This window comes from Alexandromys fortis, unplaced genomic scaffold (assembly GCF_014885135.2).
Source record: "Alexandromys fortis isolate MF-2015 unplaced genomic scaffold, M_Fortis_MF-2015_v1.1 scaffold_19, whole genome shotgun sequence".
Taxonomy (NCBI): Eukaryota; Metazoa; Chordata; class Mammalia; order Rodentia; family Cricetidae; genus Alexandromys; species Alexandromys fortis.
The window spans coordinates 2,108,021-2,124,719 of NW_026067890.1; the positions used below are offsets into that span (position 1 = coordinate 2,108,021).

Genomic DNA, 16,699 nt, shown 5'->3' on the forward strand with positions numbered 1-16,699 from the left:
ATAGTATACAGAGACACAAGTGTGTATCTTTGAGTACGCTGTGAGAATAAGAAATCAAGTCTTTATTTCTAGTGCCCTGGAGATTTTCTTACAGTCTAGGAGAATACAGATAAAATAACAGCAATATTAGAATGGGGCGGTAACTTCTGAGAAGAGGAAGAAGAGCAGGTTATGAAAGAGAAGCTAAAAAGAACCCACTAACCTGCTCTGCTTTCAGGCACCTCATTCTGAGGAAGAAATATGTAAGCAGGGAAAGCTGAAAGCCAGTTCTCTAAATGTACTCCCCACGCAGGCAAACAGAAACCAAGGGCTTGGTAAAAAGCAAGGTTATGAGTTTAAATAGCATTAGTTGTAGTTTTTGTGGGCATGAGATTCAGCACAGGGGCTAAGGAATGCATTGCAATCACTTTTATCACCGAGTTACATCGCAGTCCCTAAAATGCTCTTACAGGGTATGAAGTTAGTGTATGGAGTTAGTGCTGTAATGTTACTTGGGAGGTGGAGGCAGGAGGACTGAGTTCTAGACCAGCCTCAGCTAAATAGGGAGTGAATGGTCCACCTGGACTGTATGAGGACCCTGCCTAATAGTGTTAAAGAGCTGTACCATGTCAAACCCATACAACTGTTTGTATTTGCTGGTCTCTTAAGAACATACAGAAATAAAAAAGGAGCTGAATTGTTTTAGAAAAGTGCAGACTCAGCTTCCTGAGAGCAACAAAACTTTCCAGTTGTCCTACCTTTTTGACAAACTGAGGTTCAACAGCGGCGCCCACCCACATCAAGCATCTCCCCATTAGTGCTGCTGAGTTCACATCTCACTCTCAGATGCCCAGGCTGCGCCCCAGCTTCCCTCAACATTGCTGACGGCACTCGACCAGCATAAAGGGTCACATCAACCTGAAGGAGACCCCGCTTTACCATATCCTAAAAGCTTTACTCGAAAGATAAAATTATACCTCATATCTCGATTATTGCAGAGTGAGCACCTTACAAGGCTTACTTATGTTGTGAACATGTAATTAATTATTCTTCTATGAAGCAAACTACATCTACTATCCCAGGCTATAGAAACCATTGGTAAGGATAATGACCATATTCTGCTCCCGCAGACTGGTCCACACACAAGAATCCAAACTTCCTGGATGTATTTCAGCAGTCTCTCTGAATTGATTTGGACAATGTTTGACTTTTCATCACTAGGAAAGGTCCATCCACGTTTTCATGAACTACACACAGCACTGACATACACAGCACACTGAACTAAAACATCAGACGGAGTTCACTTGAGCCACATCCTACATGCTGGCTAGCTATGAAGTAGCAGAGAGCGATGCAGGCACACTTCTGTTCTAAAGGAACTCAACTATTCTGGAATACTCCCAGCCAAGACAGACATGTTTGGGACGAATGTGGCCAAACCTGCTAGGGTTACAATGATGTGCCGTGAACTTGACGGAAACACTCTTTGGGGTACACCTGAATGGTCAATTCAGCTGTTCCTGCACACTGGAGCCCTCATCAGGTCCAGTGTCATTTGAAGGCAAACACTGTAATACTACAACTATTGATCTGATAAGCAAGCAGCTACTAAGTCTGTAATGGGCAAGTAAGCAGCATACATAATAGTGATATCCTGGACAAAGTGATGATCCACACCACAGGTGGGAGAGCAGAACGTATACGATTTCATCATGCTACTCAGAAAGGAGGTGCATTCAGAACTGATGAGTTATTTATGTTGAGTTTTCTAGTTAATATTTCAGGACCAAAGTTGACCCTAGGTAGCTCAAACTACGAAAAGTGAAACTGCAGGGAAGGTCATTAGTCACACAAATTCCAGATCAAATCTGTGTCCCTTGCTTAATTTATTACACTAAAAAGAGAGAGAAGACGCAGCACATATTTGGGTATAAGCAGCATTTGATTTCAATACTTTAATATTGAAATTTACTATCATATTTAGCAAGTTTTGTCTTTTACTGTTTACATCTCAGAAGATAATCAAGTTGTGCCAACCACGAGGAAGTAGTCTCAGCAACTGAACGCACTTCATCCCCAAAGTCAGCCAAGCCTTGCAGTATCTTCCTTCGTAGGCTCTGTGCTACAGCACGTATAAATCAGTTAGTGCAGTAGGGAGTAGATCCCCTAGAGATGTGGGTTTGTCATCCCGATCCCTTCACACTCAATGATGTAAGTGTCTTTAGAGCCATCTTCTTCCTCTTCTGATTTCTTCACAGTAAATTTGGCCTGGAAGCAGAATATTAGTATGTAAGGACACATGTAGAGGACGAAGGCACAGTCCTAGAACTCAAAGTTAAGGAAAGAGAGTTCACATCAAATCCATTTGTTGAAGAAGGCACAAACAAAAATCAAGTGACTTGTGAAGAAATTCAGTAGCTTATTTTGTCTGAGGACCATGGTTCTTGTTGACTGTTGTCTGTTAGGACAAAGGAATCAGGCTCCCCTCCATGGCCACTGACTAAGAGCACAGAGACACGTGCAGCCGTGGCAAGTGTGGCTTCTACGCCATCGACTGTTGCGGGCACATTTTCTCTTCCCCTCTGTTTTTCTGAAACACAGGTCTGAATCATTTACCTGTCAGATATGACATTATTTGCTCTAAGTTTTTCCTGCCAATTTAATTCTCTAAATACATAATTCAAGACGCTAGTTCAGAAGGGTAGGTGGGGCAGAGGGCTGTGGTGACTAATATCCTCCATCATTGAGCTTAAGGCTCTCGTTCTCACTTGTTAGCTGAAGCTGGCTTTGAAATATGTGATTTGTCTCTATGCTCTGGAAGAATCGTTTTAGGTAAATGCAGTTCCGTTTAATAAAACTGAATGTAAGTAAAAACAATCAAATGGTTTGAGATTCTGGCAAAGGGATTTCAAATCCTAAAGTTTTAGGAGTCTCTAAAATGCAACTTGGAACCATCATCCTGTGGTCTTACTGACCAGCAACCTTCACAAGCTTTCAGTTTCTGTTTATGTAACTGGGTGCTGTACAAGCAGGCATCTAAAAGTCACTGTGGAATGAACACACACTGAACACAGAGCAACAGAGCCAAACTCTTATGTGTGGCTGCATTTTTCAAATTACAAACATGAAAATATGAAACACAAGTAAGAGGGAAATCACTTCAAATTTATGCTTAACCACACTTACAAAGCCTAAAAGATCTAGTTCAAGTCCCATATTTTTACAGATGACTTAGTCGTACCGAATCACAGAAAAATAAAGATATATTGGCCCAAATTACCCAGTTAAAATACAACAAAGAGTCTGGGTGTGGCGGTGCACACCTTTAATCCCAGCACTCAGGAGGCAGAGGCAGGTGGACCTTTGAGTCCAAGGCCAGCCTGGTCTACAGAGTGAGTTCCAGGACAGCAAGGCTACACAGAGAAACCTGTCTCAAAAAAAAAAAAAAAAAAAAAAAAACCCACACACATACACACAGAGATGAATTACAAACAAGAGTCACAAACACCCCAGTTCAGGGGTGTCTACTCAGTTAAGCGTACTTAAGTGTTAATATACAACATATTATAAAACTTGATACCACCTGGTTAAGACCACCCATCTACGATGGAGACGAGTAGGAGCTGTAAACACAGCACGGGCTGCAGAGATGACTGAGCACTCAACAGCACTGGCTGTTCTTATAGAGGACCCTGATCCAATCCCAGCACCCACACAGAGAATCACCTAGAACTCCAGTTCCAGGAGAGCAGACACCCCTTTCTGGCTTCCCAGGGAATCAGGCACAAATGTGGCACAGACATAAATGCAGGCAAACCATTCATAAATATAAAATAAAGGTAAATTTAAAACTATTAATACTAATAGGATGAAGCTCAGTGACAGATGCTTGCCCGACATGCACAAATCATTGGTTTGGATTCCCAGGACAGTAAAAGACAAAAAGCAAGAAACAAGGGGATCAAGGCTATTATAAAATAGTTAATTCACTACTGTCACCAGATACCATCTGCCTTCAATTCTCCCAACCAGGCTTTTCTTGAAACCCATCTATTTCTTACAATGGCAACTACCAAAACTAGAGTAGAAGTTGCGAAGAGTTGTAAAGAAGAAAAAGCGGGGTGACGGGCTTTGTGCACCTTCCCAGCTGTGATACTTTATTTCCCTGGCTACACAGGCAGCCACACAGAGACGGAAGCTGAGGGAGCTGAGAGCCCACCATGCAGGGAGCCCACGAGCAGCACCAACCATGATTATTACTGGGTTTCCTGCTTATTAACCCGGATAGTCGTTCTGACAGGACACTCACCTTTGCTAGTGAATTATTTTTGGTGACAGAGGAAGTGAAGAGGGCATCTGACACAGGGTCTTGTTATATAGCACTGGCACTGGCCTTCAGCTATGATCCTCCTCCCAAGTACTAGAATTCTAAGCATGCACCACCATGTCTGGCTCATGAAGGATATTCTCTAGGGTGCGTGTGTGTTTTGTGCTCTTTGCTTCTTTTTTATTCTTTTCTATTTGTTATTATTATTATTATTTTATTATATTATTATTGCTGTTTGTTAGTTTGTTCATTTTGTTTTATTCTTGTCTTTTTATTTGCTTGTTTGTTTCCTTAAGAAAGGTGTTGTGTTGGAACCATGAGACGGTGGGGAGGATCTGGGAGGAGATGAAATAAGGAACTATAATCAGAATATTTTGTATGAAAATAACTATTTTCAATTAAAAAATATTTTTAGAGAATGCAATGCAGATATTTTATAATCTTTTTATTGCTCTTGTTTTGAAAGAGTTACTATCTTTGTGTGTGTGCATGTGTGTGCGTGTGTGTGTGTGTGTTTGAGACAGGGTTTCTCTTTAACTTTTAGAGCCTGTCCTGGAACTCAGAGATGTGCTCACCTCTGCCTCTCAAGTGCTGGTATTAAAGGCATGCGCCAGCACTGCCCTAGGAAAGAGTCATGTCTTATAGCCTAGGCTGGACTGAAATGTGCCAGGTAAACAGAGCTGACCTCTGCCTCCCAAATGCTGGATTACAGATGCTCACTGCCATGCCTAATGTGAACTACTTTATAATTTCAAAAAAAGTCAGCAACCTCATAAAATCTGAGTCATAAATTTTACAGAACTATATTACAGAGAATATAACATGTGGGTGTGGTGGCTCCTGCTGTAACCCAGCACTCCAAAGGCTGAGGCCAGAGGGCCACAAGTACTACTGGTCTACCTAGGAAGTTCAAAGACAGCCCAAAATACAGACTGAGACCTTGACTCAATAAAACTAAACTAAAATCATGCAAGAAATAAAAAGAAATCCCAAAATAAAACTATGCTATGGTACTGGATAAGGAAAAGAAGAAGCTGTATGTATTCACAGTAAGACACAGTGAGAGGTAATTTGAAAAGGAAGAAAACACAACAACGGCTTTACTAGCCAGAAAAAATACTTTGTAGATGCTCCACAAAGAAATTAACATTGGTTTTAAAGTGAAGAGTCCTGAAGAAAAGGTGTAAACACGAGCTCACACAGTAGTAACAGCAGCATGTCTTCACTCATGGCTGCAGAACCACCAGGCCTTCAAAAATGTCCTCCTGGTGTGCTCAAAACCCAGGCTGTGAACAGGAGCTGTAGACCTCCAACAATCTACTCTCCGTCTCAGTTTACCCACAGGCACTCACCATGGTTACATAGGCAGCCACACAGAGATGGTGCTGAGGGAGCTGACAGCCAACCATGCAGGGAGCCCACGAGCAACACCAATCATGATTATTACAGGGTTTCCTGCTTATTAACCCAGTTAGTCATTCTAACAGGACACTCACCTTTGCTAGTTGTTCAGCAAAATGTATAGCAGTCTGTGTGTGGAGTGTGACTGGTCCTGTTTTTATTCTGGAAATTCCATTGGCTAGTGCCATGAAAATAATCAGCTATTAAAAAAGAACAAAGAAGAAAAATCTTACAAATATGCTAAGATTTAGAATTCCAAATTCTACAGTTAAGGAAAATGCTACTAGAAATCAAAATGGCTTTAAAAAGAAATTAAAAGAATAATTTCCACATTTCCAGGAGTTTTAGATGGTGACAGAGATTGTGTGTCAACCAGAGTCTGTGACTTAATACATGTTTAGCAAGACTGACTTTTAAAATTTTATGTTTCAGAATAAAATAGAGAGCTGGACACTGTTATACTTATTAGACCAAATATTTCTGCAAGCTGGCATACATGATAAATCTTTCTACTCTTCTAAAATTGCATTTTAAAAGGCAAATGGAGACTATAGAATCCTGGGGATATGGACTTAGGCAAGAAAGAAATGACCAAACATAAGGAAAACTGTCCCAAAAAAATGGTCAAGAAATCCTGAAGAAACCCCCCTCTTCTTTCTCCCTTTTTTCTTTGTTTTGAGGATCAACCACAAGACTCCAGCCAGCCTGAGAGCACACTCCTAAAAGGAGAGGGACTGGTGACTTGGGAGAAAGATATGGTAGAAAGGAAAACACACAGACAGTGAAACATAGAAACATCTCTGCCAGGCCTGGGCGTGCACACCTGTGAGCCCAACACTCTGGAGGCTGAGACAGAACGGTGGATATGAGGTTAGAGAAAGCCCTTGCCTCAAAAGAAGAGTGGAGGTACACACTCAAGAGCACTTCCCAGTGCGAGTCTGCTCCTGAGTTTGAGGAGGTGACATAACCTAGTAGAGGTATTGACAGGCACAGGAAAACAATAAATGAGCACATAAACAGGTTTGCGCAGTGACAGATCTGGGGGTGTCACCATTCGATTGGTACTTAAGTCATGAGACTGGAAAAGGTAACCAAGGAAGGAAAGACAGGTAAGAAAACATGAGCCTCAAGCACTTTAAAACTGACAAGAAGACGACAGCAACTAGCTAGCAAAGCGGCTAGAAGAAGAAAGAGCACTCCAGAACTAAGCGAAGACAGACTGAGAACAAGGCAGGTGTGCTAAAGCCAGGCCGAGAAAGGCAGGCACTGAAATTCCAGGAACATAAACTCTAAAGAAAACTTTTTCAATGATTGGAATAGGACTTTCTATAATTAAATAGCATGTGAAAAAACTATATTTAAGCCAAGGATGGTGACACTTATCTGTAATCCCAGCACTCAAGAGGCAAAGTGCATATTGAGAATTCCAAATTAGCTTGAGCTAGAAAGCAAGATCCCATCTCAAAATAAAAGAAAAACAAAACGTTCCAGTAAAGACATATCTAGATTGGATATACCTTGCATTGAAACCAAGAGAATGAGACAGAAGTGTCTGGATTTTGATACCACAATTAAAGAAATTTGTATTCCACATAATTATGCTCAAAGCTAGCAGAAAGGATGGTTTTGATCCTGAAAGTGTCATTGTCATTACCTGGTCTTGCAGATACTCGTCCACAGTGCCACCATGTCTAAGATTTGCTAATAGCATTTCAGCAGCTTCAATTCCAACCTTGTCTGCATTCACACCTAAAACAGCAGGTGTAATAATAAAGAAAATAACAAATTACTCCAAGTCATCAAGTTTAACTGAACTTAATAAGGTGACACACACTTCAAATCCCAGCATTTGAGAACCTACAAAGGACTGTCCAAGTTCAAGGCCAGCCTGGGCTACAGAGCAAAATTCTATCCCAGAGTTTAAATGGTACATCCCAATTGGCACTGAGGTACCTTTTTTTAGGCCCTGGATGTTAATTAACCAATACACTTTTTGGGAAGCATCTTACGTTATCTAATCTTCTGAAACTTGAGAAATGCCAATGTGTCGATGAACAAGTGGAGGAAACGTAGGTTGTTTTGTCCCTGCTTAAAAAACACTAATTATGGGATTGTGAATTGTAGGCTGGTTTTTCTTTGCTTTGTCTAAAAGCCACTTATGAGTGAGTACATATTATATTTGTTCCTCTGGGTCTGGGTTACCTCAGATATGATATTTTCTAGATTCATCTATTTGCTTGTAAATATGAAGATGCCATTTTTCTTTTTCTGCCAGGTAGTACTCCATTGTGTAAATATACCACATCTTCTTTATCCATTCTTCGGTTGAGGGGCATTTAGGTTGTTTCCAGGTTCTGGCTATGACAAACAATGCTGCTATGTGCTGTGGGACAATGGTTTGTACCCTATCAATTGTATTTTAATAAAATGCTGATTGGCCAGTAGCCACGCAGGAAGTATAGGTGGGACAACCAGACAGGAAGTAGAGGCAGGGTGACAAGAACAGGAGAATTCTGGGAAGAAGAAAGCTCGGTCTGCAGTTGTGACCCAGCCACAGAAGAAGCAAGATGTGACTGCCTCGCTGAAAAAGGTACATGGCTAACATAGACAAGAATAATGGGCTAATATAAGTTATAAGAGTTAGTTAATAAGAAGCCTGAGATACTGGGCCAATCAGTTTATAACTAATATAGACCTCTGTGTGATTTCTTTGGGGCTTAATGACAGCGGAAACCAGGCAGGACAGAAGCCTCCAGACAACAGCTATGAACATAGCTGAGCACATGTCCTTGAGGCATGATTGAGCATCCTTTGGGTATATACTCGAAAGAGGCATTGCTGAGTCTTGATGTAGATTGTTTCCTAATTTTCTGAGAAATCACCACACTGACATCCAAAGGGGCTGTACCAATTTGCACTCCCACCAGCAATGTAGGAGTGTTCTCTTTACCCTACAACCTCTCCAGCATAAGTTGTCATCAGTGGTTTTCATCATGGCCATTCTTACAGGTGTAAGATGGAATCTCAGAGTTGTTTTGATTTGCATTTCTCTGATGGCTAAGGATGTTGAGCATTTCCTTAAGTGTCTTTCAGCCATTTTAGATTCCTCTTTTGAGAGTTCTCTGTTTAGGTCTGTACTCCATTTTTTTTTTATTGGATTATTTGTTCTTTTGATGACCAATTTCTTGAGTTCTTTGTATATTTTGAAGATCAGGCCTCTGTCTAATGTGGGGTTAGTGAAGAATTTTTCCCATTCTGTGGGATGCCACTTTGTCTTCTTGACTTGTGTCCTTTGCTTTACAGAAGCTTCTCAGCTTCAGGAGGGTCCATTTATTAACTGTTGCTCTCAGTGTCTGTGCTGCTGGGGTTATATTTAGGAAGTAGTCACCTCTGTCAAGCATACTTCCCACTTTCTCTTCTATAAGGTTCAGTGTGGTTGGTTTTACATTGAGGTCTTTGATCCATATGGACTTGAGTTTTGTGTGTGGCGATAGACATGGATCTATTTTCATTCTTCAATATGTTGATATCCAATTATGCCAGCACCATTTGTTGAATATGCTTTCTTTTTTCCATTTTATATTTTTTGCTTCTTTGTCAAAAATTAGCTGTTCTCATCATAAGTGTTTTAGACATATAGCAAAGAAAAACCAGCCTACAATTCACAATCCCAGAGAATTTAGAAAACAAAGAGGACCCTAAGAGACACATACATAGATCTAACCTACAAGGGAAGTAGAAAAAGACAAGCTCTCCTGAGTAAATTGGGAGCATGGGGATCAAAGGAGAGGGTAGAAGAAGAGGGGGGAGGAAGAGAGGGCAGCAGAGAAAAGTATATAGCTCAATAAAAACAAATTTTAAAAAAGTGAACATTTTGAAAACAAATTCTTTGGGCTGCTGTTAAGAATGTGTTCTTTGAAATGTTCTGTAGATGTTAGTCCAGTCCAGTTATTTATATATAGTGGTTTCACTGTTTACTTTTGTTTTGATGACCTGTCTATAGGTAATAATCATGTATTGAAATCACCCTAAGTACTGGGGAGCTCTCTTATATTTAGTAGTGTTTGTTTTATAAAATTGGGTACACCAATGTGACATGAATATGTGTTTATACACCCTCTTGTTGGGTTTCTTACTTTACCAATATGTAATGACCTTCCTTGTCACTTTCACTGATTAACTTTAAAATATATTTTGTGGAATAACAAAAAAAATACTAATTATGGAGCCAGTGAGATGGTTCAGTCAGTAGAGGCTCCTGCGGCCAAGTTTGATGACCCAAGTTCAAGTTACAAAACCCACACGGTGAAAATGGAGAACTGGCCCCTGAAAGACTCCTCTGGCCTCCCATGTGCTCCATGGTATGCATTGCTTACAAACACTACTCAGGGCTGGCTGGGGGCGTGGCTCAATGCATGTGTGAGGCCGTAGCTTACCCAGGATTGTGAAAAACAAGTACAAAACCAAAATAACAAAGATTGGAGAAGGATACACAATCAAGAGCACTGAATGCTCTTTCAGGGGGCCCAGGTTCAATTCCCAGCACCTCTATGATAGCTCACAACAGTAATTCTAGTTCCATAGGGTCAAACACCCTCTTCTGACCTCCCTGGGTATCAGACACAAAAGTGGTGCTCAGACATACATGTGGGCAAAACACTCATACACATACACACATATATAAAATTAATTTTTAAATAATTAAGTATAAGGCCAGTTTTTTTGTTTTTGCAAGGAACTTTGCAATCATTCATTTCTTCCTTCTTGTGTTGTGATAATACAGCCTTCCATAAAGACTAGGAAACAAATGCGTAGAAAAATATCTAAGGCTAGTTTATGACAAAGCTATAACCCAGAGCTATACCTCAGCTTCCAATCTAAAACTTGTGATTTGCACAAGTTATAATTAGTCACAGAAAATCTCATCAGAATTGAAGGGTTTTCAGTATCATCTTAAAAAAGAACAGGTGAGGAGCTGGAGAGATGGCTCAGTGGTTAAGAGCATTGCCTGCTCTTCCAAAGGTCCTGAGTTCAATTCCCAGCAACCACATGGTGGCTCACAACCATCTGTAAAGAGATCTGGCGCCCTCTTCTGGCCTTCAGGCACACAGACAGACAGAATATTGTATACATAATAAATAAATAAATATTAAAAAAAAAAAAAAAAGAACAGGTGACATTCTCAGAGCAACCATTTAAAGTTTAGTCTTTCACTGTTGAGCCCAGAAGTTGGCAAGGCTTGAGTCTGAGGTCAACGTGGGCTTCAGGGCAAGATATCATTGCACACAACAACAAATCCCAAGCACCAAGATCCAATCAGGTTCCTAATCATTGTGAGCTCGTCTCTGGCTCGTCTGGTTCCTACTTTCCTAGACATTCTAAGTCTTTGGTACAAAGATGAATACAAAATAAGTCTATCAGAAGTAATAAAAGTCAAATTCTATATTCTTTAAAAGAAATCTGTGGCTCCAGATAAAAATTTCTTAAAAGCTCAGAATAAGATAATTTTGTTTGTATTTTATATCTTTACATTTACTGGATCATATACATATATATATATAATCAAGTACACACAATGTCCACAGGAAAGCCCCGAGCATAAGACAACCAGACAAATGCAAACTATGAGGAACTCTGTTGAGAAAAATGTTCTGAACTTTTCCAAATGTCAGTATCGTGAGAATTAAAAAGAAAAAGCAAACAGAGAATTCTGTACTAAAGACAAACTAAGCTGGGCACAGTGGCACATGCCCGCAATCCCAGCACTTGCAGAATTGCCAGGCTGGGCTACACAGTGATTAACAGGCCAATGAGGGCTGACCTTGTCGGAAGAAAACCAAATAAAGTAACAAAGTAGAATAAAAGAGTCAATAACCGTGATAGGTCAATACTATATAAATTCAACATTGTTCCTAGGCAACTTGCTTAAGTTAATGTGTTGGTATGTCTGTGTAACAAATTCCTCGGGTGTAAGGCTAACACTGTGAATCTGAGGGTATTGGGAATGCCTGCTGCAGTTCATGACTGAGGCATGGCACCCACAATGAACACTGGAACAGTTCAGAAATGTACATAACACGTAGCTAAATATTCACAACTGGTGCACCTAGGGACATTTTCTCAAAATACAAAGTTGGGAGAAACGAAGAATTTGTTAACTCTAATAGTTGGTGCTATCTTTAAAATGTCACTCATCATTCTCAAGTCTACCCTGAAGAGAGACTTTTTTAGTGACAGTGGGAATTACAGACCCCGCTCCTTCACTGTACCTCGTTTGCCAAGCGATGATCCAGCAAACAAGCAGCCAGTGGATGTCTCAGCAACAATGCTACACAGGAGGAAGAGAAGGTAATCACCCACACAGTAGTACTTTAACTTTTACATCAATGTAACACAAGAGGCTAGTTACTGTTAAACAGGCAAAATTAAATCTGGTCACCTCACTGCAGTAGTGAAACTCCTCCCAGACAGTGGCGCTGGGCAAAGTCTGCAGATTCTAATGTACTCACATGTAAAGAAAGCCGCCCCCTCCCCTACACGTATTCTGTCACTAACTAGGTCATTACCAGCTCAGTGTTAGAAAGCACCCTATGGTCATCTGCAATGAAAAGGTCTTCATGCAGACTTGACTTTGTTCCAGGGTTTATTACACAGTACTTGTAAAGACAGCAAGCGCTTACTTTAACCTTTGTACTTTTCTGAATAAGGTGACTTGAAATGTAAGTATCCTCAAAACACTGTGCTTCTACACTTCAAAAACATCAATTAAAGGATTTTTGTAACTTAAAGACATCATTACCACACTAAGTATTTGTATATTAATTTCATACTTAAGGCATCTTTAAAAAACTGGAAATATTTCTGTTAGCGTTAGTTTCAAAGATTACTTTCTGATTAGCTTAAATATTTAAATTCAGGGGGCTGGAGAGAGAGTTCAGTGGCTAAGAAAACTGCTCTTGCAGAGGACCCAAGTTCAGTACCTAGCATCACATAGGGCAACTCACAAGTGCTAAGAACTCAGTGTCCCCTTCTATACTCCATAGATGCCTACACCCACATGCATGTAACTAAAATAAATCTTAAAAAACAACAACAATTTAAGTTCACTACAATTGTCCCTCGGTATTCATGGGGAGTTCAGGATCTACACGAGGATACTAAAATCAAGGATGTCCTAGTCCTTTATTTAAACAGTATCGTATCAACTAGCTCACACCTGTAATCCAGCACTTGGGGCGGGGGAGACACCAGGATTACCGACCATCTGAGGCCAGCCTGGACTACAGAGTGAGATCTGATTCAACAAACCAAATAACGGGCTGAGCATGTGGCACACGCCTGTCCTCCCAGAAGGGAGGGAGGAGGATCATGAGTTCAAGGAGATCCTTCAACATACACTAAGTTCAAAGTCAGACTATACTACGTGAGGCCTTGTTTCAAAAAACAAAAGAGAACTGAGGTAACATTGGCATCAAACTTGTAGGCATGTCCTCCCAAACACTCTGAATCATCTCTAGATTACTTAGACTCGTACTGCAAAGTGCACACTTTGTACAGTCATTACACTGCACTGTTTAAGGAATGACAAGGGGGAAAATGCCTGTACACTTAGAACAGAAACTTGTTTTTCCCAAGTACTTTTATCTGGAGTTACTTGAATTATGATCACGGGATCCACAGATAAACGTCTACAAAGTACAAAATACCTTAGGAAACAAAATCACAATGCCCATTTTCTTGGTGTTCTGCTTACGTTTAAGACAGTAGCTTAATAAAGCGCCCAGGCTGCCTTCAAACATGCTCTGCAGCCTAGGCCTAAGGTGCCCTCAAACTTCTGACTCTCAACCCCTATCTCGTGAGTTTGGGAAGTACAGCCATGTGACACCAAGCTTCAGTCAAATAACCACACTAATTCACTAAACTGTTGTTTTAGGTGGAAATTCCCTTACAAATATGTTGTAGAACCCTAAACTGAGCAACAGTCCTTCGACTCTTTGATGGGTAATGACGTCAGGAAATGTCTAAGTCCATGCTCTCACATGATTCCACTCCCGTTGCCAAAGGCTTGGTCCCTGGGCTCCTGCAGAGGCTGGATGTTGACGTAGAGATCCCTGATCTCCTTTCTGATGCAGCGCACGGCTGCCGCCGCCATGTCTTTTGCTACCTATTTTGGAAAATCAGAAAAGGAAAATGAATTCATCACTGGTTATTTGGACAATTTGTTTTTAAACCTTTTCCCCCTCTCTTTTGGTTTGTTTTTTTGAGATAGGGTGTGTTGTGTAGCTCTGGCTGTCACAATTGCTTTCAATCCTATAAAATTATACATAGTCAGCTTTTCCATGCACCATTTAAAAACTTTCAGAGAGAGCTCTGACTTAAGAAAAATGTAAAAGAAAAGACATCCAAATTAAGTTCTGGGGAACTGGGGTGATCTGATGGTTCAGCAGTTAAAAGCTGTTCTTGCAGAGGATATGAGTTCGGTTCTCAGCACCCACACGGTTGCTAACAGCCAACCCTTGACTCCAGTTTCAGAGGATTTCACATCCTCTTCTGACCTCTGCAGACACAAGGCACACATGCAGTACACATTCATATATGAAGGGAAAACTCATACACATAAGGATAAAATAAATTAGGGGCTGGAGCAATGTCTCAGCAGTTAAGAACACTGTCTATTCTTCTGGATGACCCATTTTTGATACCAAGCACCCACATGGCAGCTTACCACCATCTGCCAATCCAGCCCCAAAGGGATCCAACGCCCTCTTCTGGCCTCATAAGGCACTGCATATACATGGAACATATAACATGCAAAATACTCACACACAAAAATAATAAAAGTTCAAAAGTTGGGCAGTGGTGGACGCCTTTAATCCCAGCACTTGGGAAGCAGAGGCAGGGTATCTTTGTGAGTTTGAGGCCAGTTTAGTGGACAGAGTGAGATCCAGGACAGCCAGGACTATACAACACAGTGAAACCCTATTTTGAAAAACCAACCAACTAACCAAACAAACAAACAAACAAACAAATTACAACACACACATACACAAAACAACAACAAAGCTTAAAAACAAAAAACTATAGCACAGATTCTAATTGGTCTTAATAGTGTGTGCCAACACTGCCTGGCCTCTATTGCTTAGCTCTGCACTTGGAATTTCAGGCAAGTTTTATCTGTTATAGCATAAAAAAATATCGCCACAAAAAAGAAAGCAAAACAAAAAATTCTGCCAGGCAGGATGGGGCACACCTTCAAAATCACTATTTGAAAGACAGAAACAAGTAGAACTCTCTAAGTTTGAAGCCAGCCTGATGTTCATGGTGAGTTCCAAGGCAGTCAGAGTTACATGGTGAACCCTATCTGAAACAAAACAGAACAAACAAAATAAATGTTTTTTGGGCCACCTTGGTTGAGATGGCCCAGTGGGTAAAGGCACCTGCTGGCAAGCCTGTGACACGAGTCAGAGCTCCAGGGATCACATGGTGAGGGAGTAAAACGGCTCCCGTGGGCTAGCCTTTGTCTCCACACACACACACACACACATATACACTGTGGCATGCGCTGCCACCTACTTCCACACGTGTGCCCTGGTCCCTACCCACACAAAAGAAATAAACACAATTAAAAATAAAAGTTCTCAGGGTGGGCATGTAGCTCAGGGGGGGGGAGTGTGTTGCCCAGCTCACATGAATCCTGAGATTTCCTGGGCCTGTAAATTCAAGGCCATCAACTACATCAGAACTACATGAGTCCCCTTTAGAAAAAACAAAATAATAACATTTTAGAGGTAAAGACAGGAAGAGTGCTGAAAGTTCAAGACCATCTGGTCTACCCAGTAAGTTCCAGGAAGCCTGGGCTATTCAAAAGACCCTACTTTAAACAAGAACAAAAACCCCAGAAGAAAAAAAAAATCAAACAAAACCTCAAAGTGTCTGAGACTCTTATTTTGAAAGAAACAAAGAGTATTCTCAAAAACTTGAATGTTGTAGCACTATCAAGGTGTCCATACACTTCTAAGAGCACTAAGACAACTTACTTTTAGTGGCAAAACTCCAGCAACAAAAGCTCTCCCATAAATCTTGGTCACAGAGCCACGATCAGTCAGATTTATCGGGTCCAACTGTTTAACTGGTGACATTCGGACAACAACTTCACCGCCCCCTTTTGGGTAGTAGCCCCTAGGAAAAGTAGAACAAATACCTCTCCATAACTGAGTATATGACAAAGTAAAGTCTGACAACACATTGCAGTCACAGGAATGATATCAAAAGATATGTAAGTTGTGGAGATACACGGAAAGGCCTGACTCCTATCTGCAGTCTCGGGTGTCCACTCTGTGGTCTGAAGATACACACGACTAGTGACTTAGCATGTGAATACGAGGCCCTGGGTTCAACCCACAGGACAAAGAGAAATCATCGTCCCAGCGACATGAGACTATTTCAGGGGCTCAATGGGTACAGGGCAGTGACGACCACTGAAGACAGGGCAGAACATTTTCCTCACTATTCAAAGTGCTGTTTGAGAGTATACTCTGTGACACCGGCTCTACTGGTTTGTCTTCCAGGCTTAAAATCGGAGCTGACATATGACAGGCACTCAGATTAATAGCTCATCAATACATAACCACTCAACACTAACAAAATTTTACCTCAGTTCTATCCATCTATTGCAGATGCTGAGAACTGCTATGCTCCAAGTAGTTAGGAGATGACGTAGTTTACAATCTACTAAGATTATAAGTATGGCTGCAAAGAGGTACCAACAGATGAAGAATAAGTGTGAATGCATCCAAAGACGGTCCAAATAGAAATTTTCTATTTTTAAATAAGATTTCTAGCCGAGTGTGGTGGCGCATGCCTTTAATCCCAGCACTCAGGAGGCAGAGGCAGGTGGATCTCTGTGAGTGCGAGACCAGCCTGGTCTACAGAGCTAGTTCCAGGACAGGCTCCAAAGCCACAGAGAAACCCTGTCTCAAAAAACCAAAAAAA

General features: G+C 41.0%; 1 protein-coding gene and 1 long non-coding RNA gene across 3 annotated transcripts in view; one reads left to right on the forward strand and one right to left on the reverse strand.

The window, feature by feature from the left end:
• The window catches only part of LOC126505806 (uncharacterized), a 32,267-nt gene that overhangs the window by 12,616 nt on the left and 2,952 nt on the right, over window positions 1–16,699 (forward strand). The gene's annotated exons all lie outside the window — the stretch shown is intronic.
• Window positions 1,852–16,699, reverse strand: part of Rtca (RNA 3'-terminal phosphate cyclase) — a 20,313-nt gene continuing 5,465 nt past the window's right edge. Inside the window, exons 5-10 of one of the 2 annotated variants that reach the window (XM_050148874.1) lie at window positions 15,745–15,886; window positions 13,747–13,871; window positions 11,977–12,035; window positions 7,362–7,456; window positions 5,803–5,907; window positions 1,852–2,247 (exon numbers count right to left, since the gene is read on the reverse strand). In XM_050148874.1, coding sequence (XP_050004831.1) covers window positions 2,146–2,247; window positions 5,803–5,907; window positions 7,362–7,456; window positions 11,977–12,035; window positions 13,747–13,871; window positions 15,745–15,886 — 628 coding nt within the window. In that variant the 3' untranslated portion in view covers window positions 1,852–2,145. The remainder of the gene's footprint in view (window positions 2,248–5,802; window positions 5,908–7,361; window positions 7,457–11,976; window positions 12,036–13,746; window positions 13,872–15,744; window positions 15,887–16,699) is intronic. The other variant, XM_050148792.1, reaches the window with a different exon arrangement.